General features: G+C 39.4%; 1 protein-coding gene across 11 annotated transcripts in view; it reads left to right on the top strand.

Annotated features, from left to right (window-relative positions):
* The window catches only part of drp2 (dystrophin related protein 2), a 156,521-nt gene that overhangs the window by 125,438 nt on the left and 4,438 nt on the right, over positions 1 to 26,645 (top strand). For 8 of the 11 annotated variants that reach the window (XM_058797332.1, XM_058797330.1, XM_058797334.1 and 5 more), the window contains 9 exons: positions 847 to 958; positions 1,360 to 1,496; positions 2,797 to 2,829; positions 3,355 to 3,420; positions 12,809 to 12,874; positions 18,729 to 18,869; positions 23,394 to 23,631; positions 26,192 to 26,309; positions 26,459 to 26,592. In XM_058797332.1, coding sequence (XP_058653315.1) covers positions 847 to 958; positions 1,360 to 1,496; positions 2,797 to 2,829; positions 3,355 to 3,420; positions 12,809 to 12,874; positions 18,729 to 18,869; positions 23,394 to 23,631; positions 26,192 to 26,309; positions 26,459 to 26,553 — 1,006 coding nt within the window. In that variant the 3' untranslated portion in view covers positions 26,554 to 26,592. Of the gene's footprint in view, positions 1 to 846; positions 959 to 1,359; positions 1,497 to 2,796; positions 2,830 to 3,354; positions 3,421 to 12,808; positions 12,875 to 18,697; positions 18,870 to 23,393; positions 23,632 to 26,191; positions 26,310 to 26,458; positions 26,593 to 26,645 lie in introns of those variants that run through there. The other 3 variants (XM_058797331.1, XM_058797333.1, XM_058797340.1) reach the window with 2 other exon arrangements.

Below are 26,645 nucleotides of genomic sequence, written 5' to 3'. Positions count from 1 at the left end.
TTATGCTTTTTGTCCTTCAAAGGGAAACTGAATGCATTAAAACTAAATGCACTGTATGTTTAAAAGAGGTCAAATTGAGGGGGGAAAAAAGTAGAATTACTGCTAAAAAACAGCTTATTAACCAGATTACAGTATGTACGCTACCATTCAAAAATTGGGGGTCAATACGTTTTTTTTTTTTAAATAGACTTTTTAATAGATGAAAATGATCAGAAAATCATTTATTTTAAACTTTCTATTAATCAAAGAATCCTACAAATACTATCACAATTTCCACAAAAATATTAAGCAGCACAACTGTTTTCAACATTTATAATAATAGATTATAATTATTAGAATAATTTCTGAAAGATCATGTGACACTGAAGACTGGAATAATGCCATCACAGGAATAAATTACATTTGAAAAATATATGAAAACAGTTATTTTAAATTGTAACTCTCTTACTGTATTTTTGATTAAATAAATGCAGGCTTAGTAAGCATGAGATACTTATTTTTAAAAACATTAAAGCATCTCACCAACACCAAACTTCTAAATGGTAGTGTACAATAAGGAATACTGTTTTATATGCTGGTTTTCTGGTGTCCCCACCAGATGTCTTAATTACCCTAACCAAAAGGTTGTCTTAGTCAGTCTACTTCAGCAGAAACAGCCATGTTTTGCTGGTGAACACAATTGCTATGATGACTCTGCATTTAGACCTATACTAAACCATCACTGTGTTAGTCTTAAATTGTTATTATCAGCAGGGTAGTTCAGATTCATGATTTTAATCTATTCACAATCCTAAAATGAACACGTCAATATTTGGATGTAAAATGTGTCTCTGCCTGTTTCATCAGATACCGAAGTCTGAAACAGTTCAATGTGGACATCTGCCAGACGTGTTTTCTGACGGGCCGGACTACCAAGGGCAAGAAACTACACTACCCCATCATGGAGTACTACACCCCGGTACATATGCTTTGTTATTTGCAGAGGATTTTTCCTTGCCAACTGGCAGCTTTGTTTCAAATTCAATCACTATTGTACAAGGCACTACGCAAAATAAATATGAATTGAACCAAATTGATCTCCTGCAGTGAAATACAGCACAAGGCCATTTGCTTAATGGTTTTCCCATGCTCCAGTCTGAGTTTTATAGGTGGGCGTCTTTATTATGCACCAGCTTTCTGTGGCTGCTCAAAAGATGATAGATTGAGATGGGAGGAAGACGAATGTTCTGTGGAGGAACTGATGTACTGGCTGTGTGTCGGAGGAATGTTACGAAGGGGATGTGCTGTGTCTCAATCGCTCATGTTCTTTCATTTTTCTCTCCGCTGGCTCTTTTTCTATCTCTCTCTCGCTCATTCCAGACGACCTCAGGCGAGAAGATGCGGGACTTCGCAAAGACTCTAAAGAACAAGTTCCGCTCGAAGCAGTATTTTAGTAAACACCCTCAGAGGGGATACCTGCCCGTTCAATCAGTACTGGAGGTGGAGAGCTCTGAGACGTGAGTCTGACTTCCTGTCTCCACTGATGAGAATCACACCTAAGCGCGTTGTGCTCTTTTTGAAGGTTTGTAAGTGGAGAACTGAGGGACTGAACACAGCGCACTGCAAACAATTATTTTCTGTCCTGTTGAAAATAAACATTTTAAAACAGCTTAACACTAGAACTACCGGAGTTCTATAACTACTATAATGGCCATAGCTGTCATTCTGACCGTTCATACTAGACTGAACTGAATGCCATTTTTGTCATATCATATTTACATTCGAAGCTTCTTTTGAGGTTTTACAATGAAGCTTTGAATGTCTGTCGTCATAAGTCATCACTCTAAAAACTACAATATTTTTTTTGTCCGAAATGTGCATGCCTCACTTTGTGTCTGGCAAGTGGGAGAGCAAAGCTTTTTCAGTGAAAATGTTGAATTTGAAAGTCTAAATGCCAACAAATATGAAGCGAAGCAGAATATTTCTGTAGATAAAACATGTTGTGAATTTTGGAAATGATTACATATATCTTATTTCAATACATTTTTACTTTTGTACTTTACAACGCTCTGGAGTTACTAGTAATTTTTGGATCACATGAATCCAATTCTATGCAGCCACCACTGGAATCATAATCCATGAATAAGTGGATCTGTTATGGTAGTATTGGTAATAATAAACATTGTCACGGTCACAAAAAAAAAAAAAACTAATTAATTTGTTTTATTTCACATTATCAGTCTTGTCGGGGCTAAAATTAGCATATATGCATTAGCTATAATAGCATTACTATTATAGCCATTATTATTATTATTAATATTATTATTATTATGGCTATTTTGTCATACAATCGAAGTAGGCTATTATTAATAACAGCCAGGCTATAGTCTTCCTAGGATCAGCCTAGCATACCTGGAAATGTGGCAGAATGAACGACAGCAGCTTTTTTACGAACAGGAATTTTAGCTTAGCAATAGAATATAAAAACAACTAATACAAAAATTGCAAGGCAACAGTGACGTGCATCTTCAACCGTGGGAAAAAGTCACAAAACCTGAAATTATACGCCGTCTGTAATTTAACCGCTTTGGCCATTCAAGGTAAAATAAATCTTTTGTAATTTTAATAAAATAACAATGCTAGAATAAAATATACACACATTTTTGAAAAGTCAGGGACCAGGGTGTTATAGTTACGTGAGATTTATTTCAACAAAGTTATTACATTTATAAAATTAAAGAACAGTCAAAATGACTGCCTTGGTAGTTCTAGTGTTAAGCTGTTTTGATGGCCTTTTTTTTTTTTTTTACATTTCAGCTCATCAGGCTGGGAGGCCTTCTGGCTGATCAGGTAAACCAAGAAAAGGATGAAAATCTAGGTTGTTTGCTGGTTTTAGCAGCCGTGCCGAGGTGGTCGTCAGCTGGTCTTCCAGCTGTAGTGTTTTCCCATTCTGACTAGCTGTAAACTCCTCTAAAGTGAGCAATCGGATCAGCCTGGCTAAGGAGGGGATACCAGCTAAGACCCACAAACCATCTTAGGCCAGCTTATTTTTGTCTTGCTTTTCTGACAAAAAAACCCCCTTCTAAACATCTTTAAAAGCAGATAAATTTAGTTGAAAATCTAGCTGGTTTGCTAGTGTTGACTGGATTAAGCTGGTTTCCCAGCCTCGCCAAGGTTATCTTATCTCCAGCTGGTTTAACTGGACATCCATCTGTTTTCCCATCCTGACTAGCTAAAAGCACCCAAAAGTCCTCTAAACCAAGCACACAGATTAGCCTGAGCATGTCCATAGACCGGCTAAGACCAAAAAACTAGGCATTCATACATACAGTAACAAGCTACTTTGCTAACAGATGTGTGTTCTTGTTTTGACAGGCCCTGCTCATCTCCCAGGCTGCCTCATGCGGACACACACAGCCGGATCGAGCATTTTGCCAGCAGGTACGAGTTCAGTCTCACACGGACAGTGATCGCGCCTTACTTATGCTCTGGTATTCTCCCAGCAGCCACTTCTGCTCACTCCCCTTAACTCTGATTGGCATATTGATCCTCTTTGCATGGACACAGTGTTCCAAACAGCAGGGCCTTAACAACAGCCTGGGAGGAAATGAGAGGGATGTGAGAAAGAGAGAGAGAAAGTGAGAGATGGCATTCAGAAGGGTGGACAGGGGTCAGCTGCTTTCCACTAGAAGAATGAAAGCTCAACCCACAAGGTCTGGAGGGCTCGAGGGAGCTGCCAGCACGGATCAGTCTCGTTCTGGCCTGGATGGAGTGCACATTACATGCTCAGGAAACACTCAAACAGACATGCATTTGTACTCGAACATGTTAAAACGCTTGCTCATACTTACGCACAGTTATATCCGCTGGGTTTAGAATTAGGTGCAGTAGCACTTCAAGGCTTATGTCACCCTCGCACATATTTGAAGTCACAAAGAAATCTGGTTTAACCCGTCTATACTTATTTTTTGGTACTCCAGCCTGGTCAAGCAGGTGTTTAGTAGGATAACCAGCTGGCCTCCTATTCAAACCATCTGAAAAGTGTGCCAAATTAACCTAAAACCAGCCAAAGGAGACCAGCTAAGAGAGGCAAACCAGACTGTTTTGATGTTTTTTTTTTTTTTTTGGTAACACTTTACTTTAAGCCTTTATATATAATGCATTATAAAGGAATTCATAATTTACATTGTAATGCATTATATATTTTCATAAATAATTTTAACCAAAGTTAAAATGGATTACAATATTTGCAGATCCGTTGTTACATCAAAAATTGGTTGACTGATGTGTTATAATGCATTTATTTTGTAAAGATGTAACAACGAATAGATACAGTATGTATTATAATTTAATTATAACTGTTTACATCCATCTCATACAGGCCCAAAGCCAGCTATGAGGTCACCGAGGTCTGGACCTCGGTAAATTTTTCATGTTCAAAAATAAAATTTGTTCTCTGATGACTAATTTGCAGTTAAACTCCTCATATGAATGTCTGCATGACATGTATAATTCAGTTTAAACAGTTTGCAAGAATGTTTAGCATCCATGGTATGAAAATGACCGCTGCGAGACGCTGTCGGAGTGAACGAGGCTTGAACGATTTGTGAGTGAGGGTGCAGGCGCAGCCTCTGTGTTGCCATATCCAGCTATTTTAAGCGGATTTGTCTTTTCCTCTTAATTTAATACTTTAGAAAGTTAATAAAGTAGGAAGTTGCAGTTTATGGTCAGCGATATCTTTATCTTATCTTATTTGCAAAAGATTTGAAATAATTTCGGTTTAGGTTTATTTATATTTATTTTATTTTTTATTTGTTTTAATAGCGGTTTCTGGCAACACTGCGCTGCCAGCACTTAAACTGACAGTAATCAAATAAAAAAATCCCACGGACATGTTATTGCTGACAGGATAGCACATTCGGTAAGGGAAACACATATTTAAATATATGCAAATGTAATTGAGATCTGGGCATGGTGGAGGGAAACATGTTGAGTAATTGGTCAATACTGCTTAACTGATGTATCAGTTCCCTTTCAGTCGGTCACTCCGAGTCACGTCGGGTGACCGACGAATTGGGATCTCGCTTAGAGAGACCAATCCACTTCGAGTGTAACTAAACGAGCCAATGCACATTGGCATGCGATTATTGCATCCAGCTGCCGCTGATCACAGCGTGAGTATAAGTAGGCAGCAGGTGCAGCGCATATTCGGCTTTTCGCTTCGGAGCCAAGCGGTTACATCGTTCTGCTCCTGACTTCTGCTGATGAGTGAATTCAACGAGTTGAGCACGCTCTTTGGAAGACTCTCGTGCTGGTGGTACGGCGCTACAGCGGCGGTGGTTCTTCCCGTGTCGAGTGGATTGCACACATCAGGTTGCACTACCCCCTGTGTGCTTGAGCACGCTAAAAGAGCTTTTTCCCTAAAAGAGCATTCTCGGGTGCGTTTTTTTAAAGACGACGTTGCATCTGGCAAACTTGACGTTACATCTTTGTAAATGCAGCTAGGGGGTATACGGGGGTCCCCCCGGTGGAGCGGTCGGTTGCGATGCAGTTGTGTCCTAATACCCCTTCCACCCAGCAGGGCAAACCGTGCCTCCTCTTCCGGGCCTGTAGGTATTCGTCTGGTCTGTCCGGCGATGCTTATGTGGCCTGTGGAGAAGCTGCCTCCACCTTACGCTACGGCGTTACTGCAGGTTCTTCAGGGTAAAAGCACTGAGGGACATGCACGAGGGTGGTCACGATCCGGAAGTTCTGAAAGAGCTTTGTACCGCTACTGACCTGGAGCTGGGCGTAGGCAGGCCGGGCAAGAGTCCCGGGATGGGCGACCCAGAGAGAGAGGGAACTGCTTCGGGAGATGGTGGATGCACCTCTCCCTCCCCCGGAGGAGGGCCAGGTAGAGAAATCTTTAAAAAAAAAAAAAAAAAAAAAAAAAAAACAAACCTCGACAAGAGGCATTTGTCTCTGTCTCTGGGTCCCAAAAGGGCATGGAGAGTTATGGACGGACCAACACCGTACCACACTCATCCCCCTCTCTCGCCAGTGAGCAGCTGTGGGCGGTTCGAGAGTGCGACCAATCGTACTACTCACGCACCCTCTGCCAGAACACAGGTTAGTGTTGCACACACACTGACCCCGCTTCGGACCGGCAACGAGACCCTGCGTTCCCCTCGCTGCCCCACCGCGGGTACGCGGGTACTTGTGCGGTTTCTGGGAGCCTGGCTAGCGCTTCCCAGTCCGTCTCGTTGGCTCCATCAGACCATCAGACTCGGCTATGCGAATCAGTTCGCCCGGCGTCCTCCCAAGTTCAGGGGCGTCCCGTCGCATGTCTCACCTTGGCAGATTCCTCTGAGGAAGGATCTACTGACTCAGAGACGGGGCACCTTATGGCGGAGGTTCTAGGTGATCTACCCCAGGAGGTAGTTGACACCATCACTTCGGCGAGAGCGCCGTCTACAAGACATGCTTACGCCTTGAAGTGGAACCTGTTCGTCGAATGGTGTTCTTCTCACCAAGAAGACCCCCGGAAGTGCCCGATCAGAGTCGTGCTGTCCTTCTTGCAGCAAGGGTTGGAGTGAAGGCTGTCTCCCTCCACCCTTAAAGTCTATGTGGCTGCGATTGCTGCCAACCACGACCCCGTGGAAGGGAAGTCGGTGGGGAAGCATGACTTGGTCATCAGGTTCCTTAGGGGGGCGAGAAGGTTAAATCCCCCACGGCCCCCCTCTATACCCTCTTGGGACCTGTCTCTAGTACTCAGAGCACTACAGCAGGGCCCATTCGAGCCTTTGCAGACAGTCGAGCTGAAGTTTCTTTCAATGAAGACTCTGCTCCTGCTTGCATTGGCCTCCATCAAGAGGGTAGGGGACCTGCACGTATTTTCAGTCGACGATTCGTGCCTAGAGTTTGGGCCAGCGGACATCCAGGTAACCCTGAGGCCCCGGCCTGGCTATGTGCCCAAGGTTCCCACTACTCCCTTCAGGGACCAGGTGGTGAGCCTGCAAGCGCTGCCCTCGGAGGAGACAGACCCAGCCCTAGCTTTGCTTTGTCCCGTCCGGGCATTGAGATGCTACGTTGACAGGACGCAAATCTTCAGGACCTCAGACCAGCTCTTTGTTTGTCACGGAGGCCGGCAGAAGGGGAATGCCTTTCTAACGCCCACAAAAAGCATGTCTTAAACTATTTTGCGCCTGTGTCGAAAGTAGATCACTCGCACCTGATGAGCATAGAAATAATATACGTAGATGCCTCATGACGTGCTGGAACGTAATCCAGCATCGCCGCCATATTGGTTGGGTCTCCTCACTCTACGCTAGCACCAGAGTCAACGGAGAGCGAGCAACTATGCCCATATTTTGTGCAGTTTACGGTTGCAATAACCGGCGCAGTATTGATACCAGATCGCGTGGGATTACCTGATTCACCAGTGAAGGTGGTCAGAGCAGCAGAGCGTGTGATTTGACAAAACTCAAAAGAACAAGGTGTCAGTGTGTCCTTCATCAACCGTTTCGTTCGGGTGGAGATTGGTTCAGAGGATGTGTTCTTACTCGGGGAGCACATTGCAGAAACCCAATTCGGAATTGAGAACCATCATTTCATGCTTGTGTCATTTGTGGTGTCTGTATTTCACAAAGTAAGGCTGCACCACATTGCAAAATTAACTACCCTGGAGTTACAGAGTGCCAGCATACGCAAGAAGCTGTGCAAAACAGTTATTTTTCAAGGGTTTTAGCTCCCCAGCCCCAGTTGCAAGCCTGACAGGGTAGTGTAAGATGCTGGAATGACCTGGAATTATAACGCTTACTTTTCCAGGCCTTTAAAAAATTTACTGAGCTGTATGTATATGTGTTACAGTGTGTGTGTGTGTGAGTGAGTGAGAGAGAGAGAGAGAGAGAGAGAGAAATAAATTCAAATGAACAATCAAATTTGTTTCTTTATTAAAATATAAAATTTATTCATTTATACATTTATCAATATGCCATAGCCTACCATATGTCTTTGTTAAAGAGCATAATACAAAGTCTTTTAGCATGAAAGCACATATTTTTCAATGTGTGACAGCGTCCTGTATCATAACTAAATCTCTGCCTTTTGTAACAAACCAAACCGTGTGAAAATCCGGTAAAAATTCGGGGGATTATGATTATTGTAGTTGGGGATACACCTTCCTCAGTAGAAATAATGCGGGGGGGGATCCATCCAAGATGGCGGCCGTGCTGATACGTCAGCTCCAATAGGCAGCATCAGTCTATGAGGCGTCTACGTATATTATATCTATGCCTGATGAGCATCGGCTCTGCTTATTTTCGACTACGCTATTTGTGCTGCGCTTGGTATATTGCGTTGGTCGATATCTAAATGAGATGTTGCGTCTGTGTTCTTGAATTTGCGCATTGTCAGTTAATCACATGTAGAAATTTCCACGCCCATCAGCACGTTTTTGTAATTGTGCTAAATTGCGCTGTTTAGTAAATCTGGCCCCAAATGTGTTACAACTATGTCAAAAATCTGAATGAAAAAAAAATCAATGCCAAATACATAATCAATACAGACAAGTTCCATTTAAGGTCATTCACAGTTGAATATCACATAGGTTCGGAACAACATGAATGTGAGTAAACAACAAAATCTTCATATTTGGCTGAACTAACCCTTTAATTCAGCTGTGGAAGCGCAGTGAAGCTAACAGCCCAATGTGACTGGTTTGGTTTGACTGCAGCAAACGATCAGGGATGTGCTCCTCTGCCCCGACTAACTTCCCTGCCAACTACCTAAGTACACACAACCACATGCACACATGAACACACAGATCAGCCCTTTGCCTACCCTACCATACTGTGCTGCCAACTGTCTCAGCTCACACCCTGCTGCAGCTCTTATCTGTACTACAAATAGATCAGGGCGCACACACACACTCACTCTCTCTCTCTCTCTCTCTCTCAGCTTCTGTGTCCTTTTGTCTTCATCTGTCTGTCCCCTCCTCTGTCATATGCTTGATTTCTGCTCCTGCCTTTCAGTGTCTTATTTCATTTCCCCCTTTCCTTCCTAATATCAATGACTTACCATAGCACACTTCTTCCTTTTGTCTTGTCCTTTTTAATTCCCCAAATTTGCCTCTTCTCTCATGCTATCTCTGGTTTCCCCCAACACACATCAGTGCCGTCTGCATTAGTTGTTCCTGCTCAAAACAATATTTGTTGTTTTTATTCAATTGTCACCAGTTAATGTTTCACAGGGGTCAGTTTGCATCTGACTGATTGTGTAAAATGTTCTGGGATCATCGGATCACAGAATGCCAACAGCCTTGACTAAATTAGATAAGAAAATGCCTGAATATTTAAAAGACTCAGGGACATGACACTACATATCACTGGATACAAATGGAATTATAAAAGAGTGCTTCAGTGATCTGATGGCTTCCATTATTCATTTATTTTTTTAATTTGCAATATTTATCAGAAATTATTTAATATTATCTGAGCAATTTATTACCGCTTTCTACCCAGTGAAGATTATTTTCATTGCCACTTGCAAACTGTCACTTATTTGCAGCATTATCTGATTCACATTATTTCTTTATTGAATTTGGCTGTTCAATAAAGCATCTCTGACAAATAAAAAGCATGCTAATAAGCAACATTATCAGACAGGCATCATTCATTTTTATTAAATTCCTCACTCTGGCTTTGCATGTTTGCATGTTTGATTCTCGACGTGCTTTCAGAAAACTCTCAAGCTTTCCATTCATTTCCTTGCTTTTGTGCATTCTACTACTTGATCTAAGTGTCGGCTAAATAAGAAAAGACAAACATTTTATAGCTAAAGATGCTTCCATAAAAAATGAAAAATCCACATGTCTTTGGCAGCCCATTGGAAAATCCCTTTCATTCACTTTTATCTGATAGTTCTTCGCAAAATATGAGCGATAGAGAGCATGTGCTAAATGAGGTGGCACATTATTTATTTCCGACATTGTCAAGACTGGCTTTGAACTCTAATAGAAAATTAAATTCTTGTCAGATGTTTTAGATGTGGTATCTGCAGTAAGAGCGCAGAGGAAGAACGTCATAGCCAAGGGAACGGAGATTGTGCATTTATAGGCTAATCCAGAGTAATGACTGGAGGACCTCAAGATCGAGGGGGTGGGAGAATAAATCCACTGGCATTTGATGTTCTAGACTCGCCATACAGGGGTGGATTTGCTTGGATATGACAGAGTAAGTGGTCTGTACTGACAGCCTTTCATCTGAAGAACAGACAGCATCAGAAAGGCTGAACCACTGTTCTGAATCTCAACACACAATGTTCATTTCAAGACAGCACTTCTCAAAGGAGGAAATTGTTTGTCATATACTCACTGATCTTTGTTTGTGACCTCTCTTTTTCTCTAAAACAAGAAACCACACTAACCACAAACTGAGAAACCCATTTAAACAACTACAAAGACATACATGTATGACCGCAAACTCCATTTGACCTCGCACCATCAGCGGTTCCTTGTAACACTTTTGATTGGATCTAGCTGATGGAGGTTTCAGCGGATTCAATTAGGAGTCGTCCTAGCCAGGCAGTGGGGTTAACCAGGACAGCCTGCGCCACTGTCATTGGCTGAAGGACACCTGGTGGGTGAATGTGTATCGACTTTCTGCTATTCTCTAAGGCAGCTCATCCTGCATGTGGGTTCTCTGGTCTGCTGTGTTCTGAAGTTCAATTCAGAGCTTTCTCTGGCAGCTTTCCTAGCAGCATGACATGAATGCACTTAGCACTCCTCATTACGGTCTCTATAGAGGCTCTTATATTGTTGCTAATTCACAGGCTGTCCTGGTAAGGCAGTGAAATTTCCCTAGTCTCTCACCTAAAGGGTAAGCTAAGGCAGGGAAAGTGCAGAGCATTGCTAAAAGCAAAGTTTCACCCCTGCATTGCTAGTGGTAAGCACAGGGTCTATTGTCCACTCCCTGCTGTGTTGAGAACACCTCTCTTGTACTGGGGTAATCTTGTCTGTTCTGGGTGAGGTGCAGGGTGAACCTTCTAGCCACGCAAACTCATTTTCATACATTGCTGCATTCTGATATGGGTGGGAGTGCTATTTGTTGCATTGTCCAAGGTGCCACAAGGGGCACTATAGTGAACATTATCACAGACATAGACATTTTTCAAAGACATTATAGAGCCAGTTGCCACTATTATGGAGACGTCGCCTGTTTTTCTAAGTCCTCTGGAAAACTGATTTGAAACAATATCTATTATTAAAGGTACCGCACAAATAAATTTGACATGATAACCTGGACCAGCCTGAAATGTTTATTTTAATTTATGACACTTTTTAGCATGATTGAGCTAAAGGAATATGATTTATGATACCAATGTTGTCTTACTTTGTTGCCGATTTGACATACACTAACCATTCAACAGTTTAGGGTGAGTAAGATTTTTTTTTAATAGTTTTTATAGTTTTTCAGCAGGGGTGCATTAATTTGATCTGTAATGTCTAGGGCCATCGATTTAATGTGTTAATCTAATTAAATAGTTGTGGAATAAACTTTGTAATGCAATTAACACAGCCCTAATAATAACACTCCAAAATTTACAAACTTTAACAGAACAGCATTTATTTGAAATCGAAATTTCGATTTCAAATAAATGCTGTTCTTTTAAATTTTCTATTCATCAACAAATCCTGTAAACAAAAAAAACTGCTTTCAACTTTGATGATAATAAGAAATATTTATTGAGCACCAAAACAGCATATTAGAATGATTTCTGAAGGATCATGTGACACTAAATACTGAAGTATATTGGCTGTTGAATATTCACCTTTGTCATCACAGGAATAAATAACATTTTAAAATATATTAAAATAGAAAACGTTTGTTTTAAATTGTAATATTTCACAATATTAATGTTTTAGTTTTTTTTCTTATGGGCACATGAATGCAGTCTTGGTGCGCATAAAAGACTTCTTTCAAAAACATTTAAAAACATTTTTAAAAAGTACCCTCTCCGAACAGTAGTGTATGTTGAAATGTAAGCTTGATTTCATTCTTTCTCCATTCAAGTAGATATAGGAGCTCTACAATTTCCTATATAGAAAATATTTTCAAGATGACCACAAAATAAACTATACTGCTTTCATTATTTTGCAATTGCATTTGGTGCTGCTAGATATATAGAAATGGCTTATTTTAGCTTAAATTTGGCTTTAGGCTGACACAAGGACTCAAGCTGCAGTGGACCGAAAAGCGTTCATACTGTATACTTTTGGGCATGGCATGTCAGTTGTATGCCAAGTAATATGTGGTGCGTGATGAAGATCTTTTTCATATTCTGTTTTTACCATGCCACTTGTGGCAGGGAATGCAAACTTGCAAGGTGTTTAGAAAATACCCAGGAGAGGCATTTATGTCATAAAAATTCATGTGACAAATGAAGTGAAAGAGGAACAGATTCTCCTTTGGCTTTGTCATGGAGAGAGAGAAAAGAGAGTGAAGCCAGGAGGCACAGCTTCGGCGTTGCATGATAATTTGCTACCCAGGTTAGTCGTGCACGGTATCTGAAAAGTCAGGGTAGGATAACAACATGTGATTTTTAGGTTGGAGAAACTGCTCTAAGGTGTCTCTTATGCAGTCACTGAGATGTCTCGATGAGTCACAGCTGTCGTCGTCTTTTCCTCCGCCAACCGTGTGCTATTCCATTCCTATGCCTCTTGTTTGAAGCCACCATCCTTGCCACAGCAAACAAATTACAATGCACAGTGACTTTGCCTTTGTACGCCTTTCTATATGTTGTGACCCGTGCTCTGTAATATGACATTTTCATTTTCGCTTGCTCTTTTCAGGTTGGCAGAAATGGAGAACCAGAGCTGTTCCTTTTTCACCGACAGTCTCTCTCCGGATGAAAGTTTGTGAGTACACCACCTCCCACACACACTGGAATCTGTCACAGACGCTAAGTCCCCGTGCATGGGTGTGTGGATGTGCGCATGGCCATGAATGCATGCCTCCATGTTTGGTGTGGCTGGGCAGTCACATTAATTAAAAAAGATAATGAAAATGACCTATGGCAATGTGTGCGTTCACCCTCTGTCGTATTAAGTCTGTGTGATTAAGGAGCACAACAGTAGGGATGAATAGAGCAGGCTTGGATGCTGACAGGAGGGAGAGAGAAAGAGAGCGATTGGGCTATTGAAATGCTACCGAACAAGATGTTAAGAGCTGCAGGACAGCGGACAAAGAAAGCCACTGAAATACAAGCATATATAGGTGAAATTAGGTGAGCCCGCACAAAATCAAAACTAATAAAAGAGGTCAGATCATCACAGCCCAGAATCATGACTGTGCATGTTTTGTGCTGGAAATGACTCTGTGAGTGAGAGAAAGAATTAAATTTAAAGGAATAGTTCACCCAAAAATACATTCGTCCTCATGCCGTTCCAAAGCTTTATGATTTTCTTTCTTCCCCGTAACACAAAAGAGTCTCTTTTCAATGCAATTACAATGAATTATCCAGCTTTAAAAAGCATGCAAAAGGACCATTAAGCCATAACTCATGCACTGTATTCCAAGTCTTCCGAAGCCATGCAATAACCATTAGGAACATACTAAAATTTTTGTTATTCACTTATAATCTTCATTGCAACTGTTAATTGTGGCCAGATTATTGAGCCGTTTTGTGAACGGCATCAACTGATTCTTTGAAAAGGTTCATCTAAGAAGAACAATTCACAGTCAAACTCATAACCGAAGAGAATTAGATTCCAAATCCGTAAGACATTCGTTCATCTTCGGAACACAAATTAAGATATTTTTGATGACAACCCAAATTCCGGAAATGTTGGGACATTTTTAAAATTTTAATAAAATGAAAACTAAAAGACTTTCAAATCACATGAGCCAATATTTTATTCACAATAGAAAATAGATAACATAACAAATGTTTAAACTGAGAAATTTTACAATTTTATACACAAAATGAGCTCATTTCAAATTTGATATCTGCTACAGGTCTCAAAATAGTTGGGACGGGGGCATGTTTACCATGGTGTAGTATCTCCTCTTCTTTTCAAACAGTTTGAAGATGTCTGGGCATCAAGGTTATGAGTTTCTGGAGTTTTGGTGTTGGAATTTGGTCCCATTCTTGCCTGATATAGGTTTCCAGCTGCTGAAGAGTTCGTGGTCATCTTTGCCATATTTTTCATTTAATGATGCGCCAAATGTTCTCTATAGGTGAAAGATCTGGACTGCAGGCAGGCTAATTCAGCACCCGGAATCTTCTACTACGAAGCCATGCTGTTGTAATAGCTGCAGTATGTGGTTTTGCATTGTCCAGCTGAAATACACGTCGTCTGGAGGGGAGCATATGTTGCTCTAAAACCTTTATTTACCTTTTTTTTTTCTTTCCAACATTTGCATACAGAATACAAATATGAAAGCAACCTTAATCCAAAACAGAGTGCCAGGGGTTCAGGGATGGCCAAACATTACATAACATTTGAATTCAGAAATGGAGAGCGAGAGAAAAAACAAAACCTTAATATTTATACAAAAACACCAAAAAGTGAGCATACATTCAAAGTTTTAATGGCCTTTTTCTTACAAGAGGTAGATAAAGATGTAATATAAATCTTAATAACTTCTTGAAAGTTATTAGAAAAAAATTGGGGAGAACTTTCATAGTTATACATTTGTGAATAAAACATTTAACAAGCAAAATAATTAGGTTGCAGAGAAAATAAACATTTATATATTGCTTCTCAAAACTGAAAAACCCAAACAAAACATCCCTAAAATAAAGCTCAAAGTCTTCATATATATATATAGTCTACAATGAATGACAATTGTCTTGCCACAGTTTTCTTGTATGATCACAATGCCAAAAAAGATGCAAGATAGACTCCGGTTGTGAATCACAGGAGGTACAATTCACATCTATACTTAATTTAAATTTTGACACAATGAATGTTTTAACAGGATAATACCGATGAATAAGCTTAAAGGAGATCTCTTTGACCTTGATTATCAATAGATATTTGTTAGGAAGAGTCCAAATCTTTTTCCACAAAATATTATCTACAGTACTAAACTATTCCATTTTGTGACAACATGAAAAGTAGATACAGAATCACTAAGAAAAAGAGAACGAATTACTTTTATTTATTATTTTTTAATGCAGATTTAGAACATATTCTACTTACATATGTGTCAGTTGGGTCTGTAAGAGGACTTTCAGAATTTGTCAAGAAATGATTACAGCCCTTAAATAACATAATGACACCATTAGGGTTAGCGCCAAATACAATAGCAAACTGTTTTGGAGTAACAGGAATATTATAGCAAGAAAGAAATTCTTGATATGTAAATAAGTAACCATCTTGATTAAATAATTGACTAACTCGATTTATCCCATTCTTAAACAAATTTTCAAAAAATAAAGACTTATATTTAAAACAAATATTCTTATTATTCCAGATAAAGTAATTGGTTGGAGAAAAATTGTGTTTGAAAATCATAGACCAAGCTAACACCTTTATATACCTTTCAGCATTCATAGTGCCTTCCAAAACATGCAAGCTGCCCATACCGTATGCACTTATGCATCCCCATACCATCAAAGATGCTGGCTTTTGAACTGAACGCTGATGACACACTGGAAGGTCTCCCTCCTCTTTAGCCCGGAGGACATAGCATCCGTGATTTCCAACAGGAATGTCAAATTTGGACTCGTCTGACCATAGAACACTTTTCCACTTTGAAACTTTTTTGTATTGTAAATAAGCCTTGGCCCACAGGACACGACGGTGCTTCTGGACCATGTTCACATATGGCTTCCTTTTTGCATGATAGAGCTTTAGTTGGCATCTGCAGATGGCACGGCGGATTGTGTTTACCGACAGTGGTTTCTGGAAGTATTCCTGGGCCCATTTAGTAATGTCAATGACAGAATCATGCCGATGAGTGATGCAGTGTCTTCTGAGGGCCCGAAGACCACGGGCATCCAACAAAGGTCTTCAGCCTTGTCCCTTACACACAGATTTTTCCAGTTTCTCTGAATCTTTTGATGATGTTATGCACTGTAGAGGATGATATTTGCAAAGCCTTTGCAATTTGACGTTGAGGAACGTTGTTTTTAAAGGGGTCATATAATGGTACATGCACTTTTACAAGTGACGCCACACGGTCGGACGCCCCTCCCACGATGGTTGATTGACAGCAGTGTTTCAACACAGACCCGCCCTTGCTCGTGAGCGAGCTGTCAATCATAGTCCGCGCGTCATTGTTGATATACGCTGGAGCTGTCTATGAGCAGAATGGCGTCTAAGCGATTGTGGTGTTCTGTTCTCGGGTGCAATAATGAACATAGCAGTCATTTTGATGTTCCTAAGTCCGAACCGCTGAAGACACAGTGGCTGAGTTTTGCTTTTGAAGGGAATATTCCCCACGAGCAACGTCAATGTTTTCATGTTTGCGCGAATCGTTTTTCACCAGACTGCTTTATAAATGAAGGTCAGTATAAAGCTGGTTTTGCTAAGAAGCTGCTCCTGAAAAAAGAATCGGTACCAACTATTCGTGTTCCTGCTGAACCTCCAGAAGAAGTGAGTGTAACGTTTAATTAACCTTTATATTAATCTTTATATTAATCTTTGCAAATCGCTAGCACGCTTCACGATGTATGTGGCTAATGTTTACATTCAGGGTACATGCATGTTTTCTATTCTGACGTTCTCAATATAATTAATAATCCCACGTTTATAATGAACAAAACGTTATGGTTATTGTGTTATTACAAACTGTGTACGCAGGTATTAAAGTTAACATGATAACACTACACTAAGCTTACTTTTGTAGATGGTTTATAACGGTGTCTGTTAAGAAGTAATGTAAAAAATTTAAATAAATAAAAAACAGTTATAACTGCATGAAAATTAATGGTTTCCGCCCTGAGAGTTGTACCTAACACTGCATAGATAACGTTACGCATCACTGACAAGCCTACATTTACCAAATTTATTTTTCATGACCATTAGCTGTAACATCAATCTGTCAATGAACTAACGTATCAGTAAACACATAGCGTTCGTATCTCACTACTCTACCTGACAGTACACACAAAAATAGATAAAAGTGACATTACGTTAACCAACCATTCAGAAACGTCCCGTTCGAGCCTTAATTGTCGAACTTCTTCGGGGCCGTCATCCTGTTCCGGGTCCGACTCCGGTTCGAATTGATACGGTTGCACAGTATCCTCAGAGACTCCCGCTGCCATTCTTCAAAATATACCCTCAACTGTTGTCAAGGCAACACTCCACGTGTGTTGTGTCAAAAACGCCCCACAGAACAGAGGGCGGGCGAGCAAAGCTCATTAGCATTTAAAAACACATGCACTAAAGCGGTGTGCTGAAAACAGAGCTGTTTTGAGCAGGTAAAATGAGTGTTTTCTTACAATACTAATGAGAATTTTTAATTAAAGTATATTACAAACTTTCAATTTAGACCCTAAAGAATCATATTAGCTTGTACAAAAATGGCATTATATGACCCCTTTAAAGTATTCCACAATCTTTTTACGCACTCTTTCACAGATTGGAGAGCCTCTGCCCATCTTTACTTCTGAGAGACTCTGCCTCTCTAAAACATCGCTTTTATAGCATGATTTTATATCATGTTACAGACCTGATGTCAATTAACTTAATTAGTTTGCTAGATGTTCTCCCAGCTGAATCTTTTCAAAATGTCTTGCTTTTTCAGCCCTTTTTATTTTATTTATTTTTTCCAATTGATGCAGTTGGTGTATGCTGTAAAAATTGCTGAATATCAGTTTATGCTATATAAGGAAAGAAGTAGAATACTATCCGTAAAATAATCTGTCAAAATGCAGATTTGTCACGAGACAGCTTCTCATGCAAATGAGATTGAGGGAGGCATTAGTAAGTTTGATTAGATTATTTTTAATTTACCTGCAACATGGCAAAATAACAATTTAAAATGCATTAACATTACTAAAATATTATTTGTTTAAAAAATACTTTAAATCTTTAGTGACTAAAAGATTTTACAAGCTACGCCCATGAGGAAAAGAGAGTAAATATAAAGTAAATATCCACTTCATATTTTTGTGAGAACTGTTCCTTTAAAAGAGAGAGACAGTGCATCAGTGAGTGATGTAGTATATCTATTTGACAGGGCATAATGTGCCATTTCCGTGGCTTTTACCAAATCTTCCCTGTCCAGCGGTCTATAAGTGGTCTTTGTTTACTGATGGCCCATGTAATGGCACCTGTATAATTACAGCAGAGTGCATGAAAACAGCTAGTTTTTTATTATTGATGTGACTAATGTGAGAGCCGTGATTGTTTCAGTGCTTCCTGTGTGAAGTGGTAATTTGTTTTTGCTCCTGTGTGCCTGTATTTTAGCTGTGCCTATTTAGCTCGTCGTTTTGATGGCAAGGAGAGTGCTTGGATTACCAAGAGTATGCATGTTTGTATGATCGCATCTTGTTCAGCATCTAAACTGCTGTTTGTTTTATGGATGATGGTGTGCGTTAGTCTGTGTTTGCATACACTCTAACCACTCCATCTGCAGTTTATGCAAAATATGCGTGCATGTGTTCTGTATTGATATGCCACTGCTGCATTGTGTGCTTTTGGCTTATGTACCTGCTGCTTTGTGTGCACGCTTGGCGCTGTGTGCGTCTGTCTGCTGCTGCGTGGCACCGCTAATGTGTTCAGTGTGCACTATCTCCTGTGTGGGGGGACTCAGGGATGAAGATCAGTACCTCCTACGTCACTCCAGCCCCGCCCTCGAGCAGGACTCCCCCCACGGCCACCTGCTGGCCCACCTGGACTGCCAGGACAGAGAAGAGCTGCAGCGCACCCTCCAACGCCTGGAGAATGAGAACAGGTGAGGGCACAGCCAGTGGCATGTTCGCACTTGAAGCTGAAATATGTAAATTGTGCAGCACTAATCTGAATTCAAAAAATAACTAGAATTTTAGATTTTTTGAAGAACATGTGAATGATATTTAACCATGCAAAACTTACTGCCAAGATGCTAAGAAGATTGCTAACCAATGCTTTTTGGTTGTTAGTTCTATAAAAGCTTTATAAATATAATAAAAATACACCACAAAAACAGTCTTTTGTAGCATGGATATATTTGTAGCAGTAGCCATGAATACATTGTATCTCAGTCAAATATTGTCCTAAATCTAATTTTTTACCCTTATGACTGGTTTTGTGGTCCAGGGACAGACGGACACACACACACACACACACACACACACACTCACTCTCTCATGTTGGTATTTGTGGTTTACAGGGACTCTCCATAGGCGTAATGGTTTTTATATTGTACAAACTGTATGTGTTATTGCCCTACACCAACCCTACACCTAACCCTACCCCTTACAGGAAACTTTGTGAATTTTTAGATTTTCAAAAAAACACCATTTAGTGTGTTTTTTAAGCCTTTTGAATTACGGGGACATAGACAGTGTCCTCATAAACCATCTTCAAATTGCAATACCTCTGTCATACCCATGTCATTTAAAATTTGTCATTAAACAGATTTTTATCCCCGTAAACCACAGATACCAACACACACACACACACACACACACACACACACACAGAGGCACAGAGGCACAGAGGCACAGACACAGACACACACAGAGACAGAGACAGACAGGCCTAGATAGATATACAGGTGCTGGTCATATAATTAGAATATCATCAAAAAGTTGATTTATTTCACTAATTCCATTCAAAACGTGAAACTTGTATATTATATTCATTCATTACACACAGACTGATATATTTCAAATGTTTATTTCTTTTAATTTTGATGATTATAACTGACAACTAAGGAAAATCCCAAATTCAGTATCTCAGAAAATTAGAATATTTACATTTGAGTTTCAATTAATGACCATCCCTACAGTATAAATTCCGGGTATGTCTTGTTCTTTGAAACCACATTAATGGAGAAGACTGCTGACTTGGCAATGATCCAGAAGACGAACATTGACACCCTCCACAAAGAGGGTAAGTCACAGAGGGTCATTACTGAAAGGTGTGGCTGTTTACAGAGTGCTGTATCAAAGCATATTAAATGCAAAGTGGACTGGAAGGAAGAATTTGGGTAGGAAAAGGTGCACAAGCAACAGGGATGACCGCAAGCTTGAGAATACTGTCAAGCAAAGCCGATTCAAACACTTGGGAGAGCTTCACAAGGAGAGAACTGAAGCTGGAGTCAGTGCGTCAAGAGTCACCACGCTCAGATGTCTTCAGGAAAAGGGCTACCAAGCCACTTCTGAACCAGAGACAACGTCAGAAGCATCTTACCTGGGCTGTGGAGAAAAAGACCTGGACTGTTGCTTAGTGGTCCAAAGTCCTCTTTTCAGATGAAAGTAAATTTTGCATTTAATTTGGAAATCAAGGTCCCGGAGTCTGGAGGAAGACTGGAGAGGAACAGAATCCATGTTGATTGAAGTCCAGTGTGAAGTTTCCACAGTCTGTGATGATTTGGGCTGCCATGTCATCTGCTGGTGTTGGTCCACTGTGTTTTCTGATGTCCAAGGTCAACGCAGCCGTATACCAGGAAGTTTTAGAGCACTTCATGCTTCCTGCTGCTGACCAACTTTATGGAGATGCAGATTTCATTTTCCAACAGGACTTGGCACCTGCACACAGTGCCAAAGCAACCAGTATCTTGTTTAAGGACCATGGTATCCCTGTTCTTAATTGGCCAGCAAACTTGCCTGACCTTAACCCCATAGAAAATCTATGGGGTATTGTAAAGAGGAAGATGCGATATGCCAGACCCAACAATGCAGAAGAGCTGAAGGCCACTATCAGAGCAACCTGGGCTCTCATAACACCTGAGCAGTGCCACAGACTGATCGACTCCATGCCACGCCGCATTGCTGCAGTAATTCAGGCAAAAGGAGCCCCAACTAAGTATTGAGTGCTGTACATGCTCATACTTTTCATGTTCATACTTTTCAGTTGGCCAAGATTTCTAAAAATCCTTTCTTTGTATTGGTCTTAAGTAATATTCTAATTTTCTGAGATACTGAATTTGTGATTTTCCTTAGTTGTCAGTTATAATCATCAAAATTAAAAGAAATAAACATTTGAAATATATCAGTCTGTGTGTAATGAATGAATATAATATACAAGTTTCACTTTTTGAATGGAATTAGTGAAATAAATCAACTTTTTGATGATATTCTAATTATATGACCAGCACCTGTATGTGTGTGAGTGTACACATACATAGGGTACAACGGGGCTAAATGCGCCCCGGGGTAAAAGACACCTTTGATATTATTTTCAACTAAACCACTAGATGGCACAAAAACATGGCTTAACACTTTCCAAAACATTCGCTTTTCAAGATGCACGTGTTTATTTGTCTGATCTTTGACGCGATTGCACCCAGCAGAGCGGATTTGATTCTGTGCTTACTTGATCTAATATTTTATGTTTTTTACAATTTTGTAGATTTATGTAGCAAATGAGAATTGCTAAAATTAATGCATAAGTTTTGAGACAAAGGTCTTCTTTATGATTTTCAGTTTTGTTTCAGTTTTGTAGAAATAATCACCATGTTTAGAATTAAACCATCATATTTAAAAACATGATATTAATCATACCATATAATAAAATATAATTTGTTTTTACTACTGTAAATATATATTCAGTTATTATTGGATCTCCTTCAATACTTTCAGAATCTTTACTAATTAAAATGATTTTCTTTCTGTATTTTAAAATATATTTTTATATTAACACATTTTAATGACAGTATATTTATTGAACTTTTTTAATTTTTTTAAATTTAAGCAGAAAACAGTACAAACTTTGCTAAAGTGATTGTTTTGAACAAGTATTAACTTAGACATTATTAAACAAAACATTATTTTAGCTGAATTATTTGTATCGATACCGTGTGCCTTTTACCCCGTGCTGGTGGGCCTTTTACCCCGTCTGTGGGGTAAAAGGCCCCCCTTGCCACCTCATACATTTATAAGATTTTTAAACAAAATAAACAACTTGAATGATTTATTTTCCCACAAAATCTGTTGCTCCATTAATGTTCAATACAACGTATATATTTTTTTCTGCAATTATACATTTTAGGTGCAGTGAATAGCACATTTTTTCTTAAGGGGGGCCTTTTTCTATAATATATATATATTATACTGTATGTATATACTGTATATTATACACACGCACAGATAGATAGATAGATCTAAATAAAAAAGTCTAAATATTTTCTGCACAATTGTCTCCAAAGTAAATGCATCAAAATCAACAAATTCAGCATAACCCTCAGTGAAACCATTGTAGAGTTACATTTCTCTCCAGAATTATTTCTGTATTTATAATTATAATTAATTATAAAGATGTTTATAAATACAGAAATAATTCTGCAGAGAAATGTAACTCTACAATGGTTTCACTGAGGGTTATGCTGAATTTGTTGATTAAAATAATTGGAGGTAAAATTATTTTTCTTTGTAATTGCGACTCTTGGCTTCTGGCTGTGATTGAGATCAGAGGATTAAGATAGAGCTAATAGTTTTAATTGGCTGAGATAAGATGTTTTGCTGGGAAACTGTGGTTATTATTATAATTATAATGGTTAGTCTGGGTTAAAAACATTGATATTTTGACCTTAAAACCATTTCAAACATCAGCAGAAACACACACACAAAAAGGTCTATTAGGCCTACCATTTTATTTCATCCCAGAGGCTATTGTTACAGCTGTGAGTCATTTATGAGTTTTGTCTTCGGCGTAAATCCTGACCTTTAAGTCATGCTCTCATGTGGTCTTGCTTTGTTATAGGTGAGTAATAGGTCAATAAAGCAAGATTAATTGTTAGTGTCTGCAGGGGATCTGCAACCTTAACCTCCTGAATAAATCAGGGCTTCGCACTGTCATTATTGGTATAGAAAGAGCTGAGTGATGGCTGCTGTGTTAAAAACACATTTTGTTTTGTTTTGTTTTTTTTCTTCTGTTTTTCAGTCAATTTGAATGAATTTTAGAGGGTTATAATAATTTCTCAACAAGAATATATTCTGCACTCTTGGTAATCCCACCAAAATCCTCCTGAACTCGCATGCTACAAATAGAGAAATAACAAAGTAATAAATATTTCCATATACCACAATACAGACACTGGAATATATACACACACACACACACACACACATATATATATATATATATATATATATATATATGTATAGCCCACATTTTATCCCTGACCCACCCAAATTCAACCGAACTCATGCTACAAAAAGAAAAAAAAAAAAAAAGATTTCCATTTATCACAGTACAGACATATGTTTATTTACATAAAATATTGTGTAAATAAAATGAACTAGTGATGATGATGTTGTTGTCTGTCCCGCAGGGTGCTCCAGGGCGAGTATCGGCGGCTGAAGTGGAAGCATGAAGAGGCAGCAGCTTCACCCCAGCTGCTGGAGTCGGGTCCCGGTTCACCGGCCGGTCAGCAGGATGAGGAGCTCCTAGCCGAGGCTCGAGTCCTTCGACAGCACAAGACCCGCCTGGAGACGCGCATGCAGATTCTAGAGGACCACAACAAGCAACTGGAGTCCCAGCTATGCCGACTCAGAGAACTACTGCTGCAGGTGAGATACAGCCTGTGAGGTACAAACATGTACCTGTTTACCCAAAAAATTAGAAGTATGCCCACAGTGAGTACTAAAGTGTGAGCCAGAATAGATTATTACTACAGAAACAGTGAAGGAATGGCGCATAGGGAGTTGTATGATTCTTACCACCGTACAGGGAGAGACACGAACAGGTAAATCAGTGCCTTCTGCGCTGAAGACTTTAATGTTAAATGTTTATGGGTTTGAAGGAATGTTTTGAGCTTTAAAAACAGTCACTTTTAGAGAAGTAAAGATGAGTTTACAAAATATACTGAAAAGGGAGGTAGAGGGGAGAAAGAAGACGTATTTGAAGCTCTCGGCAAAAAGAGTAGGAAGGCGACTGAACAGAGGGGGACAGACCGTATTATAGACTGCCTTGATGTGCCACATGTAGAAGGGTAAAAGCGAGGCAAGAGTTGCTTACTAATGCAGGTTCAGTAAGGACAAGGACTAGAAAAGACATGTCTCAGGTGAAAGCAGAAGAGATGTGGAGACAGAAAGGATTTTTTTTTAAGAGTAGCTATTATTGAGACCTGAAAAGAGATGGAGGACGAGAGACTGTAGGAAGGCATGCTAACTTCTGGTGAATTGCTTCTGGTAAATTGCAAAGATGGGAAGGAAGAGGTAGAGAGATTATATATGGGGAAGAACACCATTGATGGAGATGGAATCATACAGGTGGAGTGGGTAGAAAGCAAGTCGTTTCTTGAGCTGACGTACATAGAGCTTAAGGACAGAATAGAGTGGGCAGAAATAGGATCCTTTTCTTTAGTGAAAGAAAGACAGAAAGCAGGCTGAGGAGGGAAAAGAAAAGCTCAGGCGGTGCTGAGTGAATAGGATAAGAGGTGGTTGTGCAGAAAAAAAAAGAGAGGTAGTGCTGCAGAGATATGATTGGCAGGCTGGATGGAATGAGAGAGCAGAGCAAAAACACTGAGGCTGTAGCGTAGGTGAAAAGGAGTTAGACTGAAATAGAGGGAAGGAACGGGGGGAGAGAGATCGACTTAACCTACAAAAACGAACGAGAGATGTGTCATGGGGGAAGCAATAATGTGCTGGGATTATGGAGATCTGAACTCTTCTTTCTGCACCCCTAGAAAGTCGCTGGGAAAGTTACAGTCTTACCTCTGTGGACATCTCTGTAAAGCGATAAAAGAGTTTAACTCAGAATAAATTTGAGGTATTCATGCAAACAGCCTCAATTCAACTCATCTGCCTGTGAAATGAACAAAAACAAAAAAGAGGCGAATCATCTCTGTGTTTCTTATCAGTTTGTTCATCCCTCAAGAAAATACACTGTCTTTGTAATGTATGAAAAAGGGGCCAAATCCCTGGTCGATAAACGCCGAAGTTTGGGCAGCATTTGAAAACTTGTGACTGTTTTTCTCATCAGAGAACCCAACAACAATGTTTTCAGTTTAAAGCATGGTTTGGCATACTGCATACTATATACTGTCTAATATTTATTAGTATAAAATTATGCACATCTGTAGTATATACAGTATATATACTACACTATTGTTTCTATTATATATTTAATAAGTATTTAAAAATAAATATGAATACTTATTTTATTTAAAAAAAAAAACATTAAATTAAATTGAAAAATTAAGTGAAATTTAGAAAAAGAACTATGTATTATTGTTCAAAAGGGGTTGGTAAGATTATTTAGTATAGGGACCAATGCTCACTATTAACTAGTTGCTTAGCATGGTTATTATTAACATGACCCTGGACCACAAAACCAGTCACAAGGGTAAATTAAAAAAAAAAGCTGAATAAATAAGCTTTCCATTGATGTATGGTTTGTTAGGATTGGACAATATTTGGCCGCGATACAACAATTTGAAAATCTGGAATCTGAGGGTGCAAAAAAATCAAAATATTGAAAAATCTCCTTTAAAGTTTTCCAAATGAAGTTCTTAGCAATGCATATTACTAATTAAAAAATTACATTTTTATAAATTTACAGTAGGAAATTTACAAAATATCTTCATGGAACATGATCTTTACTTAATATCCTAATGATTTTTGGCATAAAAGAAAAATCAATAATTTTGACCCATGCAATGTATTTTTGGCTATTGCTACAAATATACCCCAGCGACTTAAGACTGGTTTTGTGGTCCAGGGTCACATATTAACAACTACCTTACTATTAATAAGCAGCAAATTAGGAGTTTATTGAGGAAAAAGTCATAGTTAATGCTTTGTTAATAGTGAGAACTGGACCTTAAAATAAAGTGTGACCTAATAAGTCTCTCAACAAGGCAGTATAAAGTACAGTAAAAATAGTAATATAATTGTAAAATAGTATTGCAAATTAAAATAACTATTTTCTGATTTAAATGACGCATTCTCTAATAAACTGATAATGGTTTAAAATTTATTTGAAATAGGAATATTTTGTAGCATTATAAATATCTTTACTGTCATTTTTATCAATTTAATGCATCCTTGCTGAATAAAAACAAAAAAATATAACCCCAAGCCTGCAGAAATTATAGTGTTTTCATTAGGATTTCTTGCTCTCTCTCAGCCCAAAGACGACTCGGAGGCCAATGGCTCGGCTCCTTCTTCTCTATCCTCTCCTGTGTCAGGGGGTGGCCACCAGGGGGAGCCTCCCAGCAGAGAGACCACAGACACAGAAGCTGCAGGTATCACCTGGAATAACCTTGCAGCTTTGCTGTCATCCTGCCAACATGGGCCCATAATGGCATTCAAAGAGATGTGACTTATATATTGCTATAAACTTGTGATGCATTTAGTTGAGGTCATGTTTATTGTAGCATTTAACGTTGTGTAGGTGAAGATTTGGATCACGAGCAGGACACCGTACTGCAGCTGCAGCAGGTAATCGAACAGCTGAGGAACGTCTTCCCATCTGAGCCAGGTCCATGAGGAGCCTGAAGCAAAACTCAGAGGCCTATAATTGTGCAGGTTTGCTTATAGTTTCATTATTTATGAATTACAGATGATAGAAGTTCATCAGA

Source organism: Onychostoma macrolepis, chromosome 14 (genome assembly GCF_012432095.1).
Source record: "Onychostoma macrolepis isolate SWU-2019 chromosome 14, ASM1243209v1, whole genome shotgun sequence".
NCBI classification, from domain to species: domain Eukaryota; kingdom Metazoa; phylum Chordata; class Actinopteri; order Cypriniformes; family Cyprinidae; genus Onychostoma; species Onychostoma macrolepis.
Note: the sequence above shows the minus strand (reverse complement) of the source record. Positions and strands in the feature narration are given on the sequence as shown.